The 26,207-nt window shown below is 45.5% G+C and overlaps 1 protein-coding gene across 1 annotated transcript in view; it reads left to right on the top strand.

Annotated features, from left to right (window-relative positions):
- Positions 1 to 24,927, top strand: part of ADAMTS18 (ADAM metallopeptidase with thrombospondin type 1 motif 18) — a 145,508-nt gene extending 120,581 nt beyond the window's left edge. Inside the window, exons 17-23 of the mRNA XM_061386616.1 lie at positions 2,264 to 2,405; positions 4,846 to 4,972; positions 8,593 to 8,797; positions 10,258 to 10,443; positions 14,784 to 14,996; positions 19,537 to 19,684; positions 22,854 to 24,927. Coding sequence (XP_061242600.1) covers positions 2,264 to 2,405; positions 4,846 to 4,972; positions 8,593 to 8,797; positions 10,258 to 10,443; positions 14,784 to 14,996; positions 19,537 to 19,684; positions 22,854 to 22,969 — 1,137 coding nt within the window. The 3' untranslated portion in view covers positions 22,970 to 24,927. The remainder of the gene's footprint in view (positions 1 to 2,263; positions 2,406 to 4,845; positions 4,973 to 8,592; positions 8,798 to 10,257; positions 10,444 to 14,783; positions 14,997 to 19,536; positions 19,685 to 22,853) is intronic.
- Positions 24,928 to 26,207: the final 1,280 nt, after the last annotated feature.

Here is a 26,207-nt window from a genome sequence, read left to right as displayed (position 1 = left end):
CTATACTTCAATGAAAAGTAAATACAAAACAAGATGATATCTTGCATTCTTTAGGCACAGTTTGTTGGAGTGTCTAAGTTCTATTTTAAACTCATTTACCAGTCACCTGTGTGATCTTGCACAACTTCTTTCTTCTCAGGTTTTTTTTTTTTTTTTCTGTGAAAAATTAGCTACATTCTAGAGTTGGAGAAGGCAATGGCACCCCATTCTAGTACTCTTGCCTGGAAAATCCCATGGACAGAGGAGTCTATGGGGTCGCTAAGAGTCATGCACTGGAGAAGGAAATGGCAACCCTCTCCAGTGTTCTTGCCTGGAGAATCCCAGGGACGGGGGAGCCTGGTGGGCTGCCGTCTATGGGGTCGCACAGAGTTGGACACGACTGAAGCGACTTAGCAGCAGCAGCAGAGTTGTTAGAGGACTCTTTTAAGATAATGCAGTGCAAAAGCCCAACAGAGTGTCTGACATCCGCAAAGTGCCTATAAATGATGGCTCTTTTAGTGGCCACACCTGTTAGGGTCAGATTTATCCAGGGTCCTTGCCCCTTTGAGGTCAAATCCATTCCAGTACCAACCCCTACTTCTGATCATGTTTCTTTTTGTCTTATCTGCTCATCCCAGTACAGTTAACAGACATAGACTCTTGGGCAAATTCTCTTTGGAAGTCCTATTGGCCATCTGCTTGGATTCTGGAGTTAGTGATAGGTGATTCTAAGTGGGGTGTTTATTCTTAGGTTTTATGTGTGCTTCTTTTGTGCCTAACACCTGCTGGCATCCTGGAGACAGGTTATAAGTTGTGGGCCAGAATCAATCCTAAAAACTTATATATGTAGATTGAGTTTCAACCCCTGGTGGCTCAGATGATAATCTACCTGCAGTGCAGGAAACCCAGGTTTGATCCCTGGGCCGGGAAGATACCCTGGAGAAAGGGTTGGTTACACACTCTAGTATTCTTGCCTGGAAAACCCCATGGACAAAGGAGCCTGGTGGGCTTACAGTCCATGGGGTCGCAAAGAGTCAGACGTGACTGAATGAAAAACACTTTCATTATTTGTGGGGCACCAGTGTGTGTGAGAACCATGCTAGGCTTTCAAGTTTAATGTGAGGGTTAACACTTTATAGTTTGGCCTCCCTTCAACATAATGTAAAGATCTATTTTCTTGCTTTCTTAATTGGTTTTACCCAGAATTGAGGGTCATGGGCTTATAGCAAATGTCCTTGTCCCCTACTAGCTTTCCACATCACAGCTTTGACTGTCTGGAGCTACACATTTAAAGTGTCATGGGCAGACTTCCAGTCAACATAAAATGTACTTGGGAACAATGACATGAACCAGCTCTGGGATCAAAATGTCATTCAGTGCAGTCTCTCAGTCGTGTCCAACTCTGCGACCCCATGGACTGCAGCACTCCAGGCCTCCCTGTCCACCACCAACTCCCGGAGCTTACTCAAACTCATGTCCATCGAGGCGGTGATGCCATCCAACCATCTCATCCTCTGTTGTCCCCTTCTCCTCCCACCTTCAATCATTCCCAGCATCAGGGTCTTTTCCAGGGAGTCAGTTCTTTGCATCAGGTGGTCAAATCATTGGAGATTCAGCTTCAGCATCAGTCCTTCCAATGACTATTCAGGACTGATTTCCCATAGGATGGACTGGTTGGATCTCCTTACAGTCCAAGAGACTCTCAAGAGTCTTCTCCAACACCACAGTTCAAAACCATCAATTATTCGGCATTCAGCTTTCTTTATTGTCCAACTCTCACATCCATACATGACTACTGGAAAAACCATGGCTTTGACTAGACAGACCTTTGTTGGCAAAGTAATGTCTCTGCTTTTTAATATGCTGTCTAGGTTGGTCATAACTTTTCTTCCAAGGAACAAGCATCTTTTCATTTCATGGCTGTTAGTCACCATCTGCAGTGATTTTGGAGCCCAAGAAAATAAAGTCTCTCACTGTTTCCATTGTTTCCCCATCTATTTGCCATGAAGTGATGGGACAAGATGTCATGATCTTGGTTTTCTGAATGTTGAGTTTTAAGCCAACTTTTTCACTCTCCTCTTTCACTTTCATGAAGAGGCTCTTTAGTTCTTCACTTTCTGCCCTAAGGGTGGTGTCATCGGCATATCTGACATTATTGATATTTCTCCCAGCACTCTTGATTCCAAAATGTTGTATAAATAGCTTTAAAATGTTCAGTGAGGTTTCTGGAATTCCAGGATCTGACCTGCGTCTTGATCTCTGATTTGCATCTTATACTGTCCAGATTCTCATGCAAGGCAAAAACCCAGGAATAGCTTGGAAGTATGCACTTCCCAAGGTCACGAATGGAACTCTGCCAGCCTCAAAAAGACACAGCTACGCCTGGAGCACAGTGCAGACAGATTGCTCCGTCTCCTGTGGGGGAGGTAGGTTTCCCAATTCTGTCTTCCATGTCTTTTCTTAAAACAGGTTCTCCCACTCCAGACCTCTTTCAATTGTCTGGTTGAAATAAGCAACAAAAGAACTATCTTTATGAGAACTGTCACTATTTAGAGGGAAAAAATCAAATATTATTTGTACTCTTTGGGGATTTTCCTATGTATTAATAGAAAGGAACCAGCTCAAGCAAATCTCAAGTCAACTACAACCAGGACTTGAAAGTGATGCATCTGAAACTTCCAGGGGGGAAAAATATAAACACGTGTCCCTTTATTATAAATATGAGGATTGATGGGTTGATATGTCTGCCGAGAGTTTTCTTTCTTTCTGTCCTGGCTTTTCTGTTGTTAACTTTCCAGGGGGAGTTAGAGAAGGTAAGCGATAGACAGTGAAAACACACGCCAGACGGGCTTAAGGCTGCGAGCTAACACGTGAAGGAGGGGTAGTCTATCCCCCCAGGGGTGATGTCAGCAGAATCTCTGCAGGCAAGTGGATTCAATCTGAGAAATAACCCTTGTAAGGAAGGAAGAGTCACAGCCATCCCCTCAGTGAGTAGAAGGGAGGCATTTTATTTAGACCTAAGAATATCACATATTGTTGGTAAGTCAGTCTTTGTTGCACTTGCCCCTTTGGGAAGAAGGCTGAAAGTCCGTAAATACGTCCATGACATGAAACCAAAGCGTGAAGGTTGGTCTCTCACTTCCTCATGCTCAGAGTGCCTGGTGACAGCAGGGCTTCCTACTGTGTCCTTTCCACTGGGCGAAACGGGGCATCTTGGGACCAGAGACAGCAGAAATAGAGAAAATGAAGAAATTCTTATGTCTCTGAGGCCTGGGCTTTGGCTGCCCGTGCTAGTTAACAAAGTAGGAGGATTACTTCTTTTTTAAAAAAGGTAGAATAATTTTAATATAAATATATATCTCATATGCATATTATATAAATATGTTTAATATAAATGATTAATATTTTAATTATTATATACTTTTATTAATACACATTTTAAAAGCAATATGCTATAAAGAAGAAAATAATCTCCTATAATCCTTTAATCAGCAGTAGCCAATGTTAATACTTTGGTCTGTATCATTCTATTCTTTTCCTCAAGCAAACATAAAAAATGCATGTGTTTTAACATACTCAGACACATGCCACACATATCATTTGATCTTTTTATAAGGAACAGAAACCATGCTATAGCCATATCTTTATGCTCTTTTTCATGCAGTGTTTGAGTGTAATCGGTTGTTCATACATTGAATGGTCTTTAAGATCATTTTCAGTAATTTTTTGGTATCCAGGGAATGCAGACTTTCTTGGAAAGGAGAGAGAGTCCATTTTCCACTTACAGGGAATAAAGACAATCAAAGGGATGATGTTGGGCAGATGCACTGTGGGGTTCTGCCTTGCCTTGAATTAGCATCCCCTTCCTGTGACTCACAGACCATGGTGGGTCTGAGGCATAAGAGGAGTCCAAATGAATACATTCTCCAGAAGCAAACTCTTAACTGTAGAGAGTCCTGATGTTTTGATCAGTTCCTCCTGAACATAATGGAGAAGGAAATGGCAACCCACTCCAGTGCTCTTGCCTGGAAAATCCCTTGGACAGAGGAGCCTGGTAGGTTACAGTCCATAGCGTTGCAAAGAGTTGGACACGATGAGCAACTTCACTTTCCTTTCCCTGAATATAAACCCACTTCAACCTAATCATTCTAGCAGGGGTGACTTTTCATTGATGCTCAGATTCCATTTTAAGGAAAAGTGCACGTGAATAAAAACAATTAAAAGAGGAGGCAGGCTTCCTATACGGGGAGCTGTCAAATACAGTTATTCACAGAAAACTGTACATCTCCGATGAGAGGTCCGAAAATGAACATTGAAAGCCAGGCAGTAGGGTTAACAGACAGAAACAAAAAACAGAGTTGTGTGAACAGGTTTGAATACATGGTCGGTGAGTGCAAGTTTCCGTTTATATATGCTCCACAGTCTTATGGAAGTAAAAGTTGCCTCATGAAAACGCAGAATCTTAGAGTTTCCACAATTAATTCACCCGTGACTGTTCTTTGAAGACCATTTTTTCATTAGATATGTGCAATGTAAATTAAAGCTTGTGAGACATTTCCCTTTACAGCGGCCCTGTTTTCAAAAGGTCGTTTTTATCACTGTATGATTCTAGAATCCATGGTGGTCTCGAATACCAAGAAGCTGCATGTTAAAAATATTAAACTATGGAAGCAGTTATCTCAGAGGAGGTGGAGATAGAAGTGGGATTCACATGTATTGTAGATGTTTTTAAAGTGTTTTCACACACTATTTGGATTCTGTCTTCAGTAAAATATCAGAACCCTGGTACATGGGAAGCTAAACTTGGAAACTAAATGGCATTGGTTATCTGTAGTTTTCACTTGGTAACTTTTGATGTCTTATTAGGTTACATAAGTGTCAAGGCCGTTTGCTTACGAGATCAGAACACTCAAGTCAATTCCTCGTTCTGCAATGCAAGAGCCAGGCCAGCAACTGAACCCAAAATGTGCAATGCCTTCTCCTGCCCTGCCTAGTAAGTCATCTGGGACTGTCTCTCTGGTTGCGCTTGTACTTGGGTACTTTATTGTTGATATGAGATGATTGAAGCCACTGTCAATGCCTCTGATCAAAAGTGATTCAAAGATAGAAAGTATAACCCTCACCCTCTAAAAAGTCAATAGAAGAAAGAGATGGTATTTGGCATTAAAATATGTAACTTGAAAAACACAAATTTACTTTAGATGTTCAGACCCTGTCTATGCCAGTGTAATCCTGGGGTTAAAAAAAAAAGGCATCTTTTTTTAACCTTTAGAGACCCCTCTTCTCTGAACTAAATCAAACAGATATTTAAATAACACAGAAACCTAAATTTCCCTGCGGTTGTGCACTCAACTTTTATAGAGTCATCCAAGAATTTAAAAATCGTATTACTGTGCAACCCGTGAAACCTCACATGCAAATTACACAGTAGCAAGACATAAAGTCAAAAGGCAGGACTGCAGCCTGAGTAGTAACCCCGTTTTTGATGAGGACACTCTGTGGGGATCTCAGTGGGTTTGCAGCGGGATTGATTTTAGCCACGCTATTGTTTGAACACTAATTTTAAGTAATGTTCCCAAGGCAAATGGAGTCTCTTCTGGTTTGAGTTACCTTCTGCCAAATGTATTTATATAGAGTTGACAGAGTTTCTTCAGAAGCAGAGCTGCACTCCCTGATCTCCCTGATCATCTTAATAAGCAGTGTTTGCTTTGTGGTGATGAAGTTATATTGTGTAATCTATTTTTCCTTGTCAAGAGTGTATGTCATAATTGTTTGGGGCTTCAGCTACCCACCGATCCCCTACACCCAACTGTCAACTTGGGTTTTCTCTTAGAATTTGGAACTAGCTCTATCCTGAACACAAAAAGAAGAAAGAAATTTGAGGGGCTTCTGTGGATTTATCTCTCTTGCCAAGAAATGTCTGGCTCTAAACATATCCAGTGGCCCTAATAACCAGTGTTATCGACCCTTGTGGAATAATCTGTCCTTTAGATGGGTTTGTATATGTTTATGTACATGTAGGGATTGTCAAAACACTTGAATGGCAAGCTGCTGTCTTCTTATTTAAAGCCTCCTTTCCACCATTGTTGACCAACCCCATGGACTACACAGTCCATGGAATTCTCCAGGCCAGGATACTGGAGTGGGTAGCTGTTCCCTTCTCCAGGGGATCTTCCCAACCCAGGGATCGAACCCAGGTCTCCCACATTGCAGGCAGATTCTTTATCAGCTGAGCCACAAGGGAAGCCCAAGGAAAGACAGGGACCCCGTTCATATGTACATCCATGAAGAGGGAGACAGCATCGGTAATGCTTACCTCCTAGAACTTTCCTGATGACCCCATGTATTAACAGAAACAGTATTCTGTGCAGTGACAAGGTTCTCTGGCTATTTGAAAGCAAAGCTTCCCCTGCAATGACTACAGAGCTGGAGTGGTGGAGTGGACGGGCTCTTTCGCTGTTTCCCTTTTTGACACCTCTTACTTATCACAGTATTTCCTGTCGAGTAATGGGATCTTTTAGGGACTGTTCTTCAGCAGGGATATACTAGGTATCAGGCCTTAGACCATTAGAATTCTAAGGACAGAGGCGTTCATCTGATCTAAGCCCATTATTTTCCCTGTAACAACCATGTGCTATGCCCTGAGAGCATGCCAGGTCCTCAGTTCAGGACTGGAAGATGAGTAATTAGTAGTTGCTGCCATCAGTGAACCCACCATCTAAGGGAAGAGGTGGATGTGCAAACAAATAACTGAGATGCCGTGAGACACATGCTGTAAGAACGACACATGAGAAAAGCAGTAAGGGGGCTCCCCTGGTGGTCCAGCGGTCAGGACTCCATGCTTCCATGGCAGGAGGCATCACAGTTTGATCCCTGGTTGGGGAAACTAAGATCCTGAAATGGAGAGTGAGCCTGGGGCCCACGTGTGGAGAACCAAGCGTGTCACAAAAAAAGTATGTTATGCTCTTTCTAGTACTTTTCCAAATTCATCATATTTGCCGTGTAAGAAAAGAAACTTGAATCTGGCAGACAAAAATGCCACCCGTATGGGCAAATGTTAAAACCCATACTTTCATGATCATAGATATCTTTTCTTTGCCTCTTACTGGAAGATAAAGTGTTGTAAAAATATAAGGAACCATTTGCTATCATCTTTCTTTCACTGAATTAGATAACATGGATTATGCAATGTTTTAGAATACCTGTAATCCTAGAACTTGTATGGCAAGTTCTCTGCTGCTGCTGCTGCTAAGTCACTTCAGTTGTGTCCGACTCTGTGCGACCCCATAGATGGCAGCCCACCAGGCTCCCCTGTCCCTGGTATTCTCCAGACAAGAACACTGGAGTGGGTTGCCATTTCCTTCTCCAATGTGTGAAAGGAAAAGTGAAAGTGAAGTCGCTTAGTCATGTCTGACTCTTAGCGGCCCCATGGACTGCAGCCCACCAGGCTCCTCTGTCCATGGGATTTTCCAGGCGAGAGTACTGGAGTGGGGTGCCACTGCCTTCTCCAGGCAAGTTCTCTGCTGCTGCTGCTGCTAAGTCGCTTCAGTCGTGTCCTACTCTGTGCAACCCCATAGACGTCAGCCCACAAGGCTCTGCCGTCCTTGGGATTTTCCAAGTTCTCTAGACCAACAGAAAGGTGTTTAACCTCACAACTCGGGCTTGGGGGTTGGGGAGCCAGAGCAAAAATCGCAGGACTAGGCAAATGCAGTAACGCAGAGGTATATCAAAAACATATTTGGTCTTCATGATGTTTTATGTTTTCAAATAAAACTTGGAACATTTGTGAACAGTTTTTGGACTCTGCTGCTTTGAAATGTGTCACCATCTTATCTGGTAGATCTTTTTAATGCTAGGCCTTCGAATCAGACAATTTCAATTAATCCAAGGTGGTTGTTGAAAAGGATTCACGGTTTCAGATGATTACTCTTTAGTGTACACCAAATCTCAGATACAACAGCTGTGAAAAAAGTGAGCTCAAAATCTTGAAATAAGGAATTTGAGGTTATTCCTCCAATGCAACCGTAGAGTTTAAGGCTAATCAGAAAAAGAGGTTGGGGGAACGGCCTATTTAGAAACATTCTTCGTGAGACCCTCTCTCAATGTGTCTCTCTTTTGCATGTGTGAACGCACACACACACACCTCTCCCTTCTTCACTGATCTTGTGTCAACAGTCTCATTAATTTACTTTGTATTAACTTCTATTATAGAAATGATCAGAGAGTATTGCTTTGATGTGTTCACACAGCCACCACTTCCACAGGCAACTTAATGGGAAGAGCCTGGCTTCATTCATTTTTTCCAACCCTAAAGCCTGGGAGAGTCTCTGGCACAGGGTTTAAGATCGCAGTAAATTAGACTGAATCGCTCAGAATTCCAAACAGCACACATTTCTTCACCTGTAGATGGCAGGAATGTATTTTTCCCCAGAACTATGGGGTAACAGACTGTGTAGGCTTGCAAACCTATAGAAGAAGAATCAGTTATTGGTTGTTGGTTCTGCAGTGGAGCAAAGGCTTCCAGCAGGTGGCTAATCTTTCACAGTAACTGCTTTGGCATTGATGATGCAGAGTCTTAGCTTCCCCGGAAGTAATCCTATCTCTCCCTGAAAGCTGGAAGCCGGGCGAGTGGAGCGCCTGCAGCAGGTCGTGTGCGGGAGGCCAGCAGAGCCGGAAGGTGCAGTGCGTCCAGAAGAAGCCCTTCCAGAAGGAGGAGGCGGTCCTGCACTCTCTCTGCCCGGTGAGCACACCCACTCAGGTTCAAGCCTGCAACAGCCATGCCTGCCCTCCGGAATGGAGCCCTGGGCCCTGGTCTCAGGTAAGTGGGAATTACTGGAGTCGTGAGTCCCGTTCCCCGGGAATAAGGAGGGAGGCGAAAATACAGGTGGTGTCTCTGCTTCCCCCCAGAGGATCTCAGCTGTTTATACCTTCATGGGAATCACACAGTCATGTGAATGGGCATTTTAATTAGCATCTTTTGTGATTTTTAGCCTTTTTGGTGATGGTCATGCAGCTGGATAGGCAGCGCTAGTGGTAAAGGACCCACCTGCCATTAGAGACCATGGCCCTGGAAACCCATTTCAGAAGCAGATGAAAATTTTTACCATTCTGGAAAAAGAAAGTCACAAATATAAATACGAATTCTATTGAATAAGAATTAACCACCTAGATGTCAGCACCATGAATGAATGATGTTCCGTGGTGCAGAGCCATGGTCTGACGTCAGACATATTTGCTCATCTCCGCAACTTGACAGGTGGCTGACTCATCACGTGACCCTCAGACGCTTCCCCTTTAAAAATGGGGTAATAGCAAGAAGACCACTGGGAAGTCTCATCCTTCATATTTGTAAGGGAGATGGAGACAGGACACTGGTATTATCAGACTTAGGCAACCACAAACAGTCATTTAATGCCTTCTGCGTGATGCTACACATAAGTATATACCAGAGCCTGTATCACATGACCCTCTAACCACCCCAGGAGATCATTTCTGTCCTGGCTTTCAGAGCTGTGGTTCAAAAGCTGTTGGGATCACTTAGAAGACTTTTGAACCACAAATCTGAAAACCAGGGAATAATTTGCTGCCTTCCTTATTTCACAGGTCTTATGAAGGTCAAGATGGTAGGAATAGAAGAGCATTAGCTGGCCATGCAAAGTTATTCCCAAACATTTGATGAGTGTTGACTTAATTTTCCCTGAGAGTTAGCACAGTGCCCAGCCTAGAGATAGCAGAGGATAAGACAGACAGACAAGACAGACAGAAGGGCAAGAGTTGGACACCCCCAACCCATTTTTATGAGTGCCATAGTCTGTGGCTGTTGCTGTCAGACGTATTATACTTTTATGATTCCCCTTCTCCAAATCACTGAAAATCCTCTTTAGCCAAATGCCCAAACTGACTCTGCTTTGTGCCAGAGAGAGACACAGTGACAGCAACAAACTGTGTTATAGGCCTTGCGCCGTTTTCCAGGTTGTTATGTGTGCTCTGCACAGAAACCCTGTCTTCTTCTCCATGAAGACTAAAACATGTGTTCAGACCTGGGACAACACAGCAGCCCCTGAGTGTTCAGATTGTTGAAGGAGATCTAACCTGGACTCAGAGTCTCTGGATTGAGGAAAGATTTCTCCTGCTGACTACAAGGAATTTTACTGGGCATTTGGTCCTGGTGCTTAAAAATAGCTTTGTAAACCCTGCATCAATGCTTTTCCAAGCATTCACCTGCAACACGGCCACTGGAGACTGGCATTTAATGGCTTTTTCCTTTTTAATCTCGAGTGTTCGAAGACCTGTGGGCGAGGAGTGCGGAAGCGTGAAGTCACGTGTAGACGCGCTGCCATGGCAGAGGCCGTGCCCGAGAGCGCATGCGCTGGCGCCCCGAGACCAGACTCGCAGGAGGGCTGCGTGCTCGGACGCTGTCCCAAGAACAGCCGGCTCCAGTGGCTCATCTCTTCGTGGAGTGAGGTAGGAGGTCAGATGCACTCCTGGGGGTTTCTGAAATGCTCCGCTCATCCACCAGCATCTGGGGGCTTGCACATATACACCAGGTAGCTACTTACTGTTCATCCTTCCCCACTGATTTCTCCATGAAATCCCGATTGTAAAACACGCATCTCAGTGATGAGGCGATGCATGGACGGTGGAGGTACCAAACTGCAGAAAGCCTGTGTATAAAAATACAGGTAAGGCGAGTGGAGTGCTGTGATGGGGTCTGTGATTGCCTCAGAGAGCTTAAGCTTGGCAGAAGAGATTTCCCAGGGATACTGAGCCTGAGGCATGAGCAGGAATCCGGCAAAGATGGAGTCGGGGCTGTTCAGACAGAGGGTGCGCCCTATATGGGCAGAGCTGAGGAGTATGACACAGGAGGAATGAATGGGGATGGGTAGAAGGTGGAAGCTTCATCAAGCACAGATCGTGATCGTGTGGGGTGGCAGACTAGAAATATATCCTGTTAACGTTGGGGGAGCTAATTAAAAGTTTAAATAAAGCAGTGGAACAATCAGGGTTTCATTTCAGAGAGAGAGCATCCCAAGCCCAGAGCCGGGAAAAGGCGCCAGCATGGATATTGCAAGGATGCAAACGAAAGATGAAATGTTTCAGGGATGGAGGAAGGAGGGTCTGGAGAGTGCTTTCTTTCTTTCCTTCTTTGGAGGATAATTACAGTATTGTGATGGTTTTTGCCATATATCAATATGAATCTGCTATCGGTTACATGTGTCACTTCCATCCTGAAACCCCTTTCCGCCTCCCTGCCCACCCGACCCCTCCAGGTTGTCACAGCACCGGCTTTGGGTGCCCTGCGTCATCCGTCAAACTCGCACTGGTTATCTTTTACATATGGTAATATTCATGTTTCAGTGCTGTTCTCTCAAATCACCCACCCTCTCCTCCTTCCACTGAGTCCAGAAGTCTGTTCTTTACGTCTGTGTCTGCTTTGCTGCCCTGCACGTAGGATGGTCATTACCACCTTTCTATTCCGTATATATGCGTTAATATACAGTGTTTGTCTTTTCTGAGAGTTCTTAAAGAGGCCTGCGGGCACCTTCAGGCATCTGTTGGGCTGGGAGAAGGAAGTCTTGAAGATGCTTCCTAGACTCCCAGCTTAGGACACTCATTTGAGCTCTCAAGCAGAGGAAACCTGAGCAGAGATCAAACCGGAAGTACACATCAGTAACCCCTAAGGCGAGGTCTCTGCTCTTACGGAGTCCACAGCCTAGTGAGCAAAACAATGGCCAAGGAAGGAAAAGGTCACTGGTGGGGCCTGGGGGCAGGGGTCCAGGGAGGAGGGGCTGCTGTCCTGGCAGCTTTGGTTTCTCCCATCAGTGCCCTTCCCTTCTGTGTGGCTAAGTGCAGAGCAGGGCGCCCATCTCTCCCCTCCTCTCTCAGTTTCTTTAAGAGACGTTATAACCAAATGGCTAAAGGCCTGGGCTTGAGTCAGAGGCAGCCCACTCACAGGCAGCCTTCAGTGATGACTACAGATCCGACCTCGAGCTAAACCTCCCTTTCCTTGTCTGCACAGTGGAGCACACGCTTGCAGCTCCCTCACAGCGCTGCTGCAAGTGCGAAGCTCAGTGTTATCCCTCTTTATTTATTCTTATTGAAGTATAGTTGGTTTACAGTGTTGTGCTAAGTTCTGCTGTACAGCAAAGTGACTCAGCTATAAACGCGTACACACACTCTTCTATGTCCTTCTCCATTATGTTTATCCCAGGAATTTGGTCTAGTTTTCTGTGCTGTACACAGTAGGCCCTTGTTCATCCATTCGAAATGTAATAGGTTGCATCTGTGAACCCCAAACTCTCAGCCCATCCCTCTTCCTCCCCCCTTCCTTTTGCAACCACAGGTCTGTGTCTGTGAGTCCGTTTCTGCTTTGTAGATATTCTTTTGTGCCACATTTTAGATTTCACACATGAATGATGTTGTATGGTGGTTGCTTCTGTCTTTCTGACTGACTTCACTTAGTAGGGTGATCTCTGTGTTCATCCATGTTGCCCCCAATGGCATGATTTCATTCTTGTTTATGGCTGGGTGGTATTCCATTATATAGATGGACCACATCTGCTTTATCCTTTCTTTGTTCCTTTCCTTTCCTTCTGGTGGTTTAATGATTTCCTTTTAGTTTATGCTTGTGTTCTTTTTGGTTTCTGTGAATTATTCTATGGTTTTGATTTGTGGTTGCCCTGTTTTTCAAGTATGTTAACCCCTCCCTATATCTGCTTGCTTTAGACAGGTAGTCACATAGGCTGCAACACATTCCAAAAAAAAAAAAAATCGTCTTCTTCCTCTCCTTCCCCACATGTTATGATTTTGATGTCCCTTTGTTTCCATTTTCTTGTGTGTCCTTTGTTGCTCGTGCGTGTGTCGCTGCTCTCACAGATAGTGTTTCCTTTTGATCTGCGTACTGGCTAATTTAGGTGGATTTACTTTCCGTTTGTGATTTCTTTCTTCCTGTATCTTCTTGCTGCTTTTCTGTTTAGAGTCGACCTTTCAGAATTTCCTTTATGAGAAGGTTAGTATTGCAGTATCCTTTTAGCTTTTGATTGAGAAATTCTTTATCTCCTTCCACTTGAAATGATAGCCTTGCGGGGTAGAGGATCCTAGGACTTTGGGGCCGGAGAACACAGGGGCGGAGGACTCTCCGACGGCAGCCCGCCCCCTTCCGCGCTTGCCCGCGGTGGTGCCTCGCCTCTCTGGTGTAAGGTGGCGGTGAGCCACACTTCTTCCATTCTCCCTTGGCTGCGGTCCCCTTACCGGCTGCCCGTCACCAGCCCCGGTCCTCCCCCGGGTCTGCCCTCGGGAGCCGAGCCTCAGCGCCTGCCCAGCCCCGCGGGGGAGCGTCTGAGGCCGGGAGCACCCGGAGGTCTCTCTACACTCTGCCCTCTACACCCTGCTTGCTGGGCCCCCTTCAGAGCTCCCCTGGGTCCTGGTTGACCTCCCTGCCGGTGGGGGGCAAACTGGGGTACAGAAAGCTTTCCCCTTTCACAGCGCCCTCCCCAGGCGCAGGTCCTGGCCCAATTCCTCTTTTTTCCCCCCCTTTTGTCCCACCTGGTTTTGTGCAGATTTTCTTACCCTTTCGGAGGTCTGAGGTCTTCTGCCAGTGTTTGCTAGATGCTCCGTGAGACTCGTTCTCCACATAACTCTAGTTTTGACGTCTCGGGGGAGAAGGGGAGCACCACGTCCTGCCTCTCTGCCGTCTTGATCTGATCCCTAGCCTTCATGATTGATGATGATTATGCTGATGTCATTTCTTACTGCTTTAATGCAGTTCATCAAGGCCCTGTACAGTATCCCATTATACTGTTTAAAATACTTAAAAACAGGTTTTCTCTAATGCCATTTGTAGCCACATGGATGAACCTAGAGACTGTAGTCCTGAGTAAGTCAGAGAAGAATATCCTGTGACATCCCTTCTATGTGGAATCTAAAGACAAATGAACTTACGAAACAGACTCACAGACTTAGAGAAGGAGCTTATGGGTGCCTAGGGAGAAGTGATAGGGGGTTGGGGACTGACCTGTACACACTGCTGTATTGAGAACCGATGACCAACAAGAACCTACTGTAGAGCACAGGGAACTCTGCTCGGTGTTACGTGGCAGCCTGGGTGGGAGGGGAGTTTGGGATACATGTATACATATGGATACATGTGTTTATATGGCTGAGTCCCTTTGCTATTCACCTGAAACTATCACAACGTTCCTTATCAGCTGTACCCCAATACAAAATTTAAAGTTTTTGAAAAAGAAAATTTGTATAGTGGAAGTAAGGAAATATTTAAATAAAATAGCAGTCAGTCACATTAAAAAAAAACACACAGGTTTTCTCAGACTTATTTCATCAGCCTCCATCCTCTTTTTGTTTTTTTCCTGCCATAACACAGCCTCAGTGTATATCCCAGCTGAAGAGAGAGGCAGGTAAAGATGAAGGACAGTTGCTTGTTACCTGTGGTTCTTCCCCTGAACTGCCTGTAGGCCCAGTCCCTGTGCCCCGCCTCCTGCCCTGGACATCCGGCCACGACACAGTGACCCTGACCTCATCCTCTGCTGGTCTCGTCTTTCTCTCAGGCTCTGTCTCGCTCACCTTGTGTGCCGTGTCATGGCAGCGCCTGCCTTTATTTTGTGGTGCTGAGCCATGCTGTGCCCTTGGGAAAGTAACTCCAGTCCTCTGGCCTCTGTAGCCTGCGGGACTTGAGGCCCTGCCTTCAGGAGCCTGGTGGGCTGTGGCTGACCTGCCCTAGCCCCATCCCTCTGATTACACGTGGATGGTGGAGCCCGCACCCTGACGCCTCCTTTCTTGCCCCACAGTGTTCCGTGAGCTGTGGTCTGGGAGTGAGGAAGAGGGAGATGAAATGCAGCGAGAAGGCCTTCCAAGGCAAGCTGATAACTCTCCCCGAGCGACGGTGCCGCAATATTAAGAAACCAAACGTGGACTTGGAGGAAACCTGCAGCCGGGGGGCGTGTCCCGCCCATCCAGTGTACAGTCTGGCCGCTGGGTGGTATTCATCGCCATGGCAACAGGTGAGCACACAGAGACTGAGGGGGGTTAAAGTTAAGCAAGATTCCGTTTACAACTGCTGTTAGGGACCTGTCCGAACGACCTGAGTCCCTGGGCAGGTTCCAGCATCGGTGAGCCTCCATTTTCACATCTATAAAACTGAGATGATAATATTGTGCAGAGTTAGGTTTTTTCTTTTCTGTTTTGTTTCAATGAATAAGTAATACAAAGCAGTTAGTCCCAAGGTATTGCTAATGTTCATAGTTGTTGCTGCTATTAAAACCACCACTAGAGTCTTCTGTGTTTTAGAAATGCTGCTCATGAGTCTTGGCTCACTTGGTTCTCGTGTTTCTGAGTAATATCAATGATGGCTAGCATTTGTCCAGCCATTTCTATGCACTGTGTTACATCCTGTACACCTGTCTATCTCCTCCCTTCATCCTGGAGGTGATGTTGTGAGCTTAGTCTCTCAGTTGTGCTTTGTGACCCCATGAACTGTAGCCCACCAGGCTCCTCTGTTCAAGGGGTTTTTCGGGCAGGAATACTGGAGTGTGTTTGCCATTTCCTCCTCCAGGGGATCTTTTTGACCCAGGGATGGAACACACGTGTCTTGTATCTCATGCACTGCAGGTGGATTCTTTACCAGCTGAGACATTGGGAAAGTGGTCTTATTTGTGGGTATTATTGTCCCTGTTTTGTGGATGAGGCTGGTAAAGCTCAGAGTTAGGCAGTTGATCAGCCAAGGACACACAACTTCTAAATTCAGATGTTACAGGTGTCCTTTTCCTCAGAAGACTTGGAAGAAACTTTAGATGCGTTGGTTTGATGCTTATGAGCTGGGACTGGTTTGGGATGCTGAGTCTGAGAGAACAACGTGTCCTCAGGAATCCAAAGCTATGGTTTGGTTGGCCCTTGCATTGTTATAGCTAACAGGTGTTACATAGCTCTTCAGAAAAAACAACTCTGGCTTGAGAGGTGCTGCCAGCCTCACCATGAAATTGGATTTCTTTAAAAATTTTCTACCATTATTTTACTCATTTAACAGACTTGGAAATTGATTCGTGCAGAATTATTTAGATCAGATATAAGCAAATGATTACCAGTGGCAAATCTACCCCCCCCACCCCCCGCCTACTGTGGCCCGTTTTTGTGGATAAACTTTCATTAGACAACAGCCGTCCTCATTTGTGTGTGTGGTCCATGGCTGCTTTGGTGCAGAGGTGAGTGACTACAACAAAGGTCGTATGGCCCATAAAGCATAAAATATTTAGCGCTGTGAGACGAGAGTTGCCCACATGGCAGAGTAGGGGTTTGCGGGCACGCTGAAATAATGGCTATTTACAGAACAGCAATTGAGGCCAAGACCAGAACCTACCCTGGTGGCTCAGATGGTAAAGAATCTGCCTGCCATGCAGGAGACACAAGTCCCCTGGGGGAGGGCATGGCAACCTACTCCAGTACTCTTGCCTGGAGAATCCCATGGACAGAGGAGCCTGGCGGGCTACAGTCTGTGGGGTTGCAAAGAGTCAGACATGACTGAGTAGTGACTAACACATTCACCAGAAAAGAGTTTCTACAACTAAAGATATAAGAAGGAACCACGATGAGATGGGTGGGAGAGACAAAGCCGCAGGGCACATTTCAGAGAAAAATCACAGTTGCAGAGCAGGGGTCTGCACGAGGAAGATGAGCCCTCAGAAGGTTTGGGCTTGCAGGCCAGTGGAGCTCACGTTCAGGCGTCCCAGAGTGCTGTGGGAAACAGACACACCGCTCTTACAGGATGTGCTTTGAGGTCTCGGGCAAAGCAATGCTGAGAAAGGTGCAGACCTACCGCCGATCCTGCAGTCTTCCGGAGAAGATGTCAGCTGGAACACACCCTGGGGCAGAGACAGTGGCATCAGACCCTCTGGGGGCCTGTCCTGCCACAAGCACCATTCTGTAATCCCCGCTCCAGCTTGTTAGCCTGGAGTCCCCAGGCCAAGCCCAGCCTCCCAGTGAGCGGCTGTAGCTGCAGACCCAGCCTCTCCCGCCAGCAGAGGGACCCCAGCCTTCCGCGGTGGGACACAGCCTGCCCACCAGCAGACGGACCCCAGCCTCAGGACAACCGCGGCCCGCACCAGCTTGGAGGCACCTTGGCTTCCTGCCTCCCAGGGATCCAGCCCTGCACAAGCTCCGAGACATGCTGGACCCCGCAGCGGCTGTGTCAGAAAACAGCTCCCTGGCCACCACCTCCAGGGCCGGCCACCTTCTCTGGGCTCTGCCGCCGGACCCCAGGACCCGGCCTTGCCTATCCCGGGCTGGCACTCACTCCAGGACCTGGCTGAGTGCTTCAGGAGGCGGCATCTCCCCGACCCTGACCCTAACTCAATTAAACCCATGCACTTAGGGGTGATTAATCCACAACAGAGGAGGCCGTTGTAGACAGTGGAGAAAATAGTATCGGCAGTTAGTGGCACTGGGGAAACGACCACAGCCCGTAAAGGAAAGAAATGAGTGCATTTTCTCACACCATATACGGCGTAAACTCGAAACGGATTAAAGACTGAGCTGTCAGACCAGAAACTATAAAACTCCTAGAAGAAAACAGAACATCCGTGGATATAAAGTGGAGCAATATTTTCTTTGGATCTGCCTCCTCTGGCAAGAGAAACTAGAGCAAAACTAAATAAAGGGTGTCTAACTAAACTTAAAGGCTTGTTCACAGCAAAGAAATCTATGGACAAAATGAAATGACAACCTACTGACTGGGAGAACATATTTGCAAATGTTTGTGAAAAATAAGGGGATAATATCCAAAACATATAAACAACTCGGTGTCAAAAAAACAAAACAACCCAGTCAAAAGGGAGGTGGGCAGAAGAATTGAATAAACATTTTTCCCAATGAGATGCAGATGGCCAAAAAGCACACAAAAAGATGCTCAGCCTTGCTAATCATCAGAGAAATCACACCCACAGGGAAACATCGCCGGACACTGCTCAGTGTGGTTATCGTCGCAAAGAACATGACACATGTTGGTGAGGATGTGGGGGAAAGCCAGCCTCTGTGTACTGCTGGTGAGAGTGTGAACTGGTACTCTGGGGAAAACTGTATGGACGTTCCTCACAAAACTAGAACTGCCTTATGACCCAGCAGTTCAACTCCTATGTCGTATGTATCCAGAGAAAACGGAAGCACTAATTAAAAAAGACACACGCACCCCAGCGTTCATAGTAGCATTGTTTACGATGACCAAGATACGGAAGCAGACTAAGTGCCCATCAGCAGATGAGTGGATGAAGAACTCAACCAGAAGAAAGAATGAAATTTTGTCATCTGCAACAACATCAATCGACCAGGAGGGTTTTATGCCTAGTGAAATTAGTCAGAGAAAATCAAATACCGTTTATCACTTATGTGGAATAGAAAAAATGTAGCGAACAAACCAGTGATTACTGGAGGGGGAGTGGCATTAAGGGGTACACACTATTATATATGATATGTATATGTGTGTATCTGTGTATGTGTGTATATATAATCTACAAAGGCACAGGATTAACCAATATTTTATAATAACCATAGATGGAATATTATCTATACAAATTTTGAATCACTCTGTTGTATACCGGAGACTAACATAATATTGTACATCAACTATACCTCAATTAACAAATTAAAATAGTTACTGTCTTGTTCTTCACAAAAATAGTTAGCCATCTTGACTGAGATGATTTGGTAACGGGGATACAGCTATCTTTGAATTTAGGGATAATTCCAAAATTCATACTCTTTTTACCACAACATATTTTTCCCTCTCAAAAGCCATCTGCATAGTGATGCTTGTCCCAAGTGGACATCCTCACCTGTCCACAATAAAATAGGAAAAAATAATAAGGATAATGAACTGGTAGCGAACTTCTTTTAAAGCAAAATACATGTAAACATTAATTTAAAGGGCTATCTTTTCTCTGATAATATTTTTTTATTTGTTCTTTTGTTAGGAAATATATTTGTGTGTATGCCTGGAAAAAAAATTACTGGTCAGTCCTTTTTAGTCTTTTTTTTTTACCTTCAGTTGGACAGTGAGATAATTGAATTCAAAACACAATATCCACCACGCTATCTCAGAATTTGGCTGGGCGGGGAGGACATAATTCCTAAGCTGTCTCAGAGCGTTATATTTCTTTGGCTGTCCAAGTTCTGAACCATCCCCTCCACTATTGTATCTGCAGAGGTTGCCTGGAATTCTTTAAATACTGTGATGAACTGGCTGGAAGTGTCTGTATTCGCTTCTGCATTCCTGTGGCAGCTTCTGTATGCCTGGAACCTCTCTTCTGCCTGAGTTACTTGACTGGGAGACACAGAGTCTCGGGGGAAGCAGATGGCATTTGCTTCAGAGCCTTCTAATCAGATCAAACGGCTCCCAAAACGTGTTAGGAGAGTGGATTCATGTGCCCAGCTCTGGACAGTCCCTGTTTCATCGACAGGCGCCTTGGCAATGTCACGAGGCACGGAGGTTTCTTTCCCTGCTGTGAGTGGCATGGGGAAGGGCCCGTTCCTGACCGCTTCCTCCCTCTCCTGCAGTGCACCGTTAGCTGTGGCGGAGGGGTGCAGACGCGCTCCGTCCACTGCGTCCAGCAGGGCCGGCCTTCCTCGAGCTGTCTGCTGCGGCAGAAGCCTCCAGTGCTGCGGGCCTGTAACACCAACTTCTGTCCAGCTCCTGCCAAGAGAGGTAAAGGACCCCGCCTGGCACAAGTCGGTTTTCCTCCTGTCTGGAGTATTTGTCCAACACCTGCCAAATTCAGTTATGCAGCTCCTGCCCAAACTCTCGGGGGTGCCATTCACATCACAGTCGACATTAGAGGAGCCCTCCTGAGAGTTGTGCAAGGCACATACATCCAGGGCAGTCCCCGATGGTGGTGAACTCTAGCTGGTGCCAGGGATGATGCGAGGGAGACTCGGGAAGGCTTTCCAGGAGAGGGCCTTGTCTCAGGCCTCCTGCCTGAGGCAGGTCTCCTTGTATCAAGAGGAGTAAAATGAGAAGACAGACACGCAGGACACAGCCCAGGCGTTTCTTCCTGGCCAAATATGGGGCCTCTAGTTTTCCTCAGGTGGGGATTCCTCCCAGTTCTCCCATCCCCATCCCCATCGCACAGGAGGATCCCTGGAAGTTACACTGAGGAGGGGGCCTAGAACAGAACGAGGACTTGTCTCCTCTCTGCAGGAGGCAGGTCCCACGTCCAGTGAGGGGACGAGGTCCCACAAGGGTAATGGCGGTGGGAGTCGCTGGATGTGTTTGAGATCCAGCCAATGATACTTGCCAATTGTTTGCATGTAGGATGTAAAGCTCGCTCTGGGGTTGTCCTTAATAGTGTAAACAAAATACCAGACTCATAACAGAGGTGCAAATAATCAGCTATTCAGTTCAGTTCAATCGCTCAGTTGTGTCCGACTCTTTGCGACCCCACGGACTGCAGCACACCAGCCTCTCTGTCCATCACCAACTCCCGGAGTTTACTCAGACTCATGTCCATTGAGTCGGTGATGCCATCCAACCACCTCATCCTCTATTACACTCAGTAATCAGCTATTAGTAATCATTATTACAACTATAACCCCATGCAATACTTTGACAGCATCGTGAGACACCTCACGTCTGACTCCTGACTTGTATCTAGCTTCCAGCAGAAGCTATGTTGCAATTCCATGCTTATCTCAGGAGGGGCAAGTGGTGATAGTGCTTTTTGTCCTCCAGTATTTCCACTGCATCAACAGGGTCATCTCTCCAGTCTAAATAGAAGCTGATCCACACGTACATTCTGATTGATTAGGGTATATGCTGATGCACTGGGGTATAAGACACTGTATTAAAAAATAACTGAACTTGAAGATTATATACATATAGACACAGGCAAAGTCTTCCTCTCATGTCACGCTTGTATCTCTGTTGATATATCCTAAACTGGTCTCCTGGGGCCTGCCTCCACCCCGCCCCCATCTCAGTAAACATGACCCCATTCTTCTAGATGCCCAGGTCAAAATCCCGTAGTCATTCTTGATTCTCCTTTTTCTCTCACACTCTTTATCCACCTGTCAGCTAATCCTCTAGACTCCACCTTCAGGATATAACCAGGACTTACTAGTAGGAAAGAAAAGAACAACTCCATCTCATCCTGCTACCCAAGCGGAGAGTCAGTATGGCTTGAACTGGTTGTTTTGGCCGTCAGGTGGAGGGAATTTATTTTTTTCAACAAGTGCTTCTCGAGCAGCCGCGCTGTGGCAGGTGTTGGGAGCAGAGCAGTGAGAGAAAGTCAGGTGTCTGCTCAAGGCTGCCGCGCTCTGGAGAGGAGGCGGCCATAGGTAAACACACGTGATGTGATAAATGCCAGTAAATCGGACGTAGGGAAACAAAGCTGGGAGAGGTGGTCCTTCCTGGGGGCCATGGGGCATGCTGTTCTCATAGGGAGGTCAGAGAAGGCAGAACCAAGAGGGGACCTCTGAGCAGAGGCTTCAGGGAAACGAAAGGATGAGGTGGTTCTGCCGTCCTGGGGACCAGATCCTGTGAGTCACTGTAGAGACTATACCTCTGACTCCAGGTGAACGGGATCCAGGAGGAGGGTTAGGGGCAGGGATGTGCCAGGGATGTGCACCCGTTTCAAAAGGATTACGAGGCTAATCCTTTTGGGGGTGGGAGGAGTGAAGTGTCTGCGTGAAAGGGAGCTTTAGGCGGAAGAACCAAGGCTTAAGGAAGGAGCTGTCAGCAGTTCATAGGAAGACCAGATACAAATTGAGGGCAATAGGCAAAGCAACAGAAAAAAAAAGAGCCTTGTGAGCCATGTCCCAGGGCTCAGAGGCGAATGGTGAGGGTGGATTCAGGAGGGATGTGACTGGATACCCGTACCCACGGTGTACAGTTTGCGGGGACTTGAGGGTGACTTTAAGACTTGCATAGAGGAGGAAATTCCAGCTCTGAATGACAGCATTTACTCACGTATAGGGGTAGACCCTAAATAGTTCTAAAGTTAAAAAAAAATTCCTTGTAAATCCAGTCAAAGGACTGAACCCTAACTCCTAAAACACACATTTATGCTTACAGAAGGAAAAATGGATGTACACTTCCACGTGTGTTCTGTAACTCCTGAGGGCCTTTGGGGTCAAAGCCTCTGATGCCCCTGTTCTGCTTCCAGTAGATAATCACACCTGTGATCCTACACAAAGAAGGAAGTTGAAAAAGACTGGTGCTGGCTTCAGTTCATGTCTTCACAAATTGGCCATGAGATTTGATTTAAACCTGCACAGAATGTCACAGTTGGGCCTTCAATCTAGGTTTCGAACCCCCAGTATATGAGGTTCGTTGCTCCCCAAAGTAATGAGCCTGGAGTAGTGGCAGAAACCCTAGGGTATTTGTTAGAAATAAAAAAAAAAATCTGGGTCCTCACCCCAGGCCTTCTGAAACAGAACCAGTGTTTTAACAACATCCTCGGGGATGTTGTTCTTAGGGGACATGCCTTGGAGGCACAACAGTAGTCTCCAGCTTATTTAGGGGGATCAGACATTAAGCTCAGGCTGGAGATGACTTTTTTTTTTTAAACATCCACTTGCAAGCCAGTAACCCTAACCTGTTTATATTTTGTTAGTGGTTACAGAGCCTTAGGAGCCCGGCAGGCTACAGTCCATGGGCTCGCAAAGAGTCAGATCCTGCTGAGCGAATAACACTTTCACTTTCAGAGTGCCTCTGGGTGCCTTCATCCTGCTTTTCCCCCCACAAAGTCCTCATGTCTCATGTAAGAACCCCGGGGGGCCATAGGCAAGTTGACCCCAAGTCTCTGTCCGTAGGCCCTCACCTTAAGGAAAAGGCTGAGAACCTGTCCTAATGTGCTGAACGTCTCTTCTCACCGTAGAGGATCCATCCTGTGTAGACTTTTTCGGCTGGTGTCGTCTTGTTCCTCAGCACGGCGTCTGCAACCACAAATTCTATGGCAAGGAGTGCTGCAAGTCATGCAGCAGAAAGAGCTGATCTGGACGCCCTCCCTCCTGGCAGGGCCAGGGTCTTACCTCGCAGCCTCCGGAGAGACCTGCCCCCTTCCCATTGAAAGCTGAACCCTGCAGACCGTGTGAGCCGACCGCCGTGTTGGAGGGGTTGCTCTCGAGAATAGCCTGCTTGTTCATTTCCCTAACACACATGGTACTCAGAAGCACTTGAAAATGGGAAGCAATGACAAATCAGACTCACAGAAGCATAGAACAAAAACAGACCGGCTTTGCTTTGCACTGTTACAGGAAGGAGGTGATGGCTTGCCATGAGAGAGAACAGGTTTGAATTTTGACCAAGGGAGATGCTTGTGAACTTTGGGGACAGACCCCACCCCAGGGAACCTCAGAAGGTGGGTTTTGGAAATGTCCTTTCGGACTTCAAGTCACGGGCTGAGACTTGGAGTAATCCGATGTGGGGAACACGCTGCCTAACTGTTGCTCAGAGCTCAGAGTTTGACGGGAACTGTGGACGCCCTGGACCTGGAGTTGTACAAACGCCGAGTGGTGCTCACGATGGTGCTTGCTGCTGGACTAGCAAGCTTCATGTCCTGTTTCTCTGGTGTGTGTGTGTGTGTGTGTGTGTGTGTGGTGTTGTTTCTTATTTCGTTTAAAGTATATTCTGCTTATATAGAGAGTCTCCAAGACTAAAATTCACAACTTGAAAAGTATTCTGAGGAATATTCTGAAAACAGGGCAACGTGGACAAGTTAAGATTTCCACTTAATTGGACTTCACACTCTGGGAAAAAAAAAAAAGAAAAGAAAAAAAAAAATAACCACAAAACCTTGTTGCCCTACACACTCTGTCAACCTCGTCATTTTTGGTGCTAGCCGAACAAGTCCTCGGGAGCCTCAGGTCTGCTCTTGGGGAATCAGCACGTGCATTTCTGGTAGAAACCTAAGAGGAGACAAAGAGCAAAACAGTCCCGTTTGGAAGGACAGGAAAACGCCACTCATGGTGCTCCCTGCGTATTATCAGAGATGCTTGGAAGATTAGAGGCCACTTGTGGGTTTTTCCTTAGCAACTGACATATTTAAATTTGCCCTAGGATTTGGTTAACAAGGGGAAAGTCACAGTGGCAATTGAGAAATCCATCCATCTTCTCGCTATGTGAATATTAATAAATTGTAATATGCCAGGACACTTCAACAAACGAGTGTTTCGTAATCTTTCAGATGATATTTTCAGTCTTCAGAAGCCAGCTGTTGGTAGGCACTAGTGAGCTTACAACTGTTCTCCATGGGAAAAACACCACATCATTTTGCCAAAACCAAAGTAACTTACAAGACGGTGTCCTTCTGTAGTTTTTTGAGATGTGGTTATAAAGGGCATATTTATATAATTCTACTCTGTTCCTCAATGTCTTTGATGAATGTAACCCAATTTTACTGCTTTTAAAAGTCCCAATTCAAACAGGGATTTGCCCGCTCAGCATAACCAACCAGACAGTGGTTTGTTAAATTTAGAGCGTCCTTTATTCCATTCTAATTAAAATCATACATTCTCAAATCTCAGAGAAATAATGATTAGAATATTCTGTCTCCTGGACTTGGCCTAGAATAGTGGCCATTTTATCATAAAAATAAATATAGGCCTCCATATCACTACCCTCTTACCCTCTGAAAAAAATTTCAACTTGTTTCTTTATATAATTATCATTTTTATTATTTTATGGAAAATTAATTTATTAATAGCCTATTCTTATGTGTTCTCACTTGCTTCTTTGAGGAAGTGAATTAATTCTGAGGAAAAGTGTTGAATAAATAAACATGGGTTATAGAGAAAAGTCAAAATATATGTGTAATATTTAATTATTTTATAAGTTTTATAATAAAGTGTTCTGTTTCTTTGCCTTTGAAACTTGTTAAGTTCTTGAATAAGTTAGCAAGAAGCTGGTCATTACCAAGGTGATCTAAGTGTATAAATGTTGATTAAGAATCTCAGTAATTTCTTGAAAAGCTGAGAAAAGGTTGGAGGGAAGACATTAATCATTTTTCTTGTTTGTTTGTGCTTGAGGAAATTAGAAACCATTAAATACTGGGATGAAACACATGACGTTTACCATCTCATGCAAATACTAAATTATTTTTTTTCTACTCTTACTAGTCATGTAATCATTTATTTATGGAAATCATCCAAGTTAGATAAACCATAAATGTAGTGGGTTTTCTATCTTTTTTTTTCCCCCTACTTGAAAATCTTTGCAGAAAGAAAGGGGGAGGCAAAGGAGCAAGGAAAGGGAAAAAAAACCTAAGTAATAAATTAAAAAGCAAGTTATTCAAGTTTTCTAAATTTCACATCTTCAGACCAGAGGGAAATAAAAAACTCTCTCAGCAAAGTAAGTCCAAATGACCTGAATAAACTATTTTTTTCTGCATATCTGAGATTTTATATATATATGTATAATGCATGCATATTTTAAAAATATATTTAAGAGGATTTTAAAGTGAATGGTCACTATTTTGCAAACATAAAAATTATTGTTAATAATGAAAAGTAGAATAGATGGCAAAAAAGGTATACCTTCCTACCTTCTACCTTTTGGTCATATTATTAATAAAAGCAATCATGTTATCTCATTTAATGCCCACATCAGGAGTAGAAGGAGTCAGGAACAACCACAGGATGGTGTCCTTTTTAAAAAGACAGAGAAGGCCATTTGAGCCTTAGAATTCTATTATGGCCCCTGAGACACACCTGAAGAGGGTGTGACAAAAAATGATCCAGCAATTCTGAGCAGAAGAATTCTGGGCAGAGCGGGGATGACCCGAGGTGGGGAGTTGAGGATGGAGGCAACACGCTCCGTCTTAGCCTGCCTTCTCAATAAAGGACACACAGAGATGACTGCTGTTCTCTAATAACCGTTTCTCTGTGGGACGGTAGTATCTCCTGGGCAACAGGACCTGAGTATGGGAGCCTGCAACGTGAAGTCCGTTAGAATGGAGAGAGAGAGGAACAGTGGTCTCAGCGTGGATTCTGTATGTCAGCCATGGGAAGGCTGATCTTACAGCAGCGTGTATCATGCAGGAGACAGTTTATAGAATTAACAGCACAGAACCCATGAATGGTAATGCGATGTAGGAGAGGCCACTTACTTATGTCCCACATGGGTTTATTTTAGAACCTATAAAAATCTGTATGCAGATTCCATGTTTCATCTGTTTCACCTTACCTTTCCCGACGATCTTAAGTCCTCAATTCCTGCGTGGTCACCACTGATG

The sequence above is a fragment of the Bos javanicus genome, chromosome 18 (genome assembly GCF_032452875.1).
Source record: "Bos javanicus breed banteng chromosome 18, ARS-OSU_banteng_1.0, whole genome shotgun sequence".
NCBI classification, from domain to species: Eukaryota; Metazoa; Chordata; class Mammalia; order Artiodactyla; family Bovidae; genus Bos; species Bos javanicus.
This window is presented reverse-complemented; position numbering and strand designations above follow the sequence as displayed.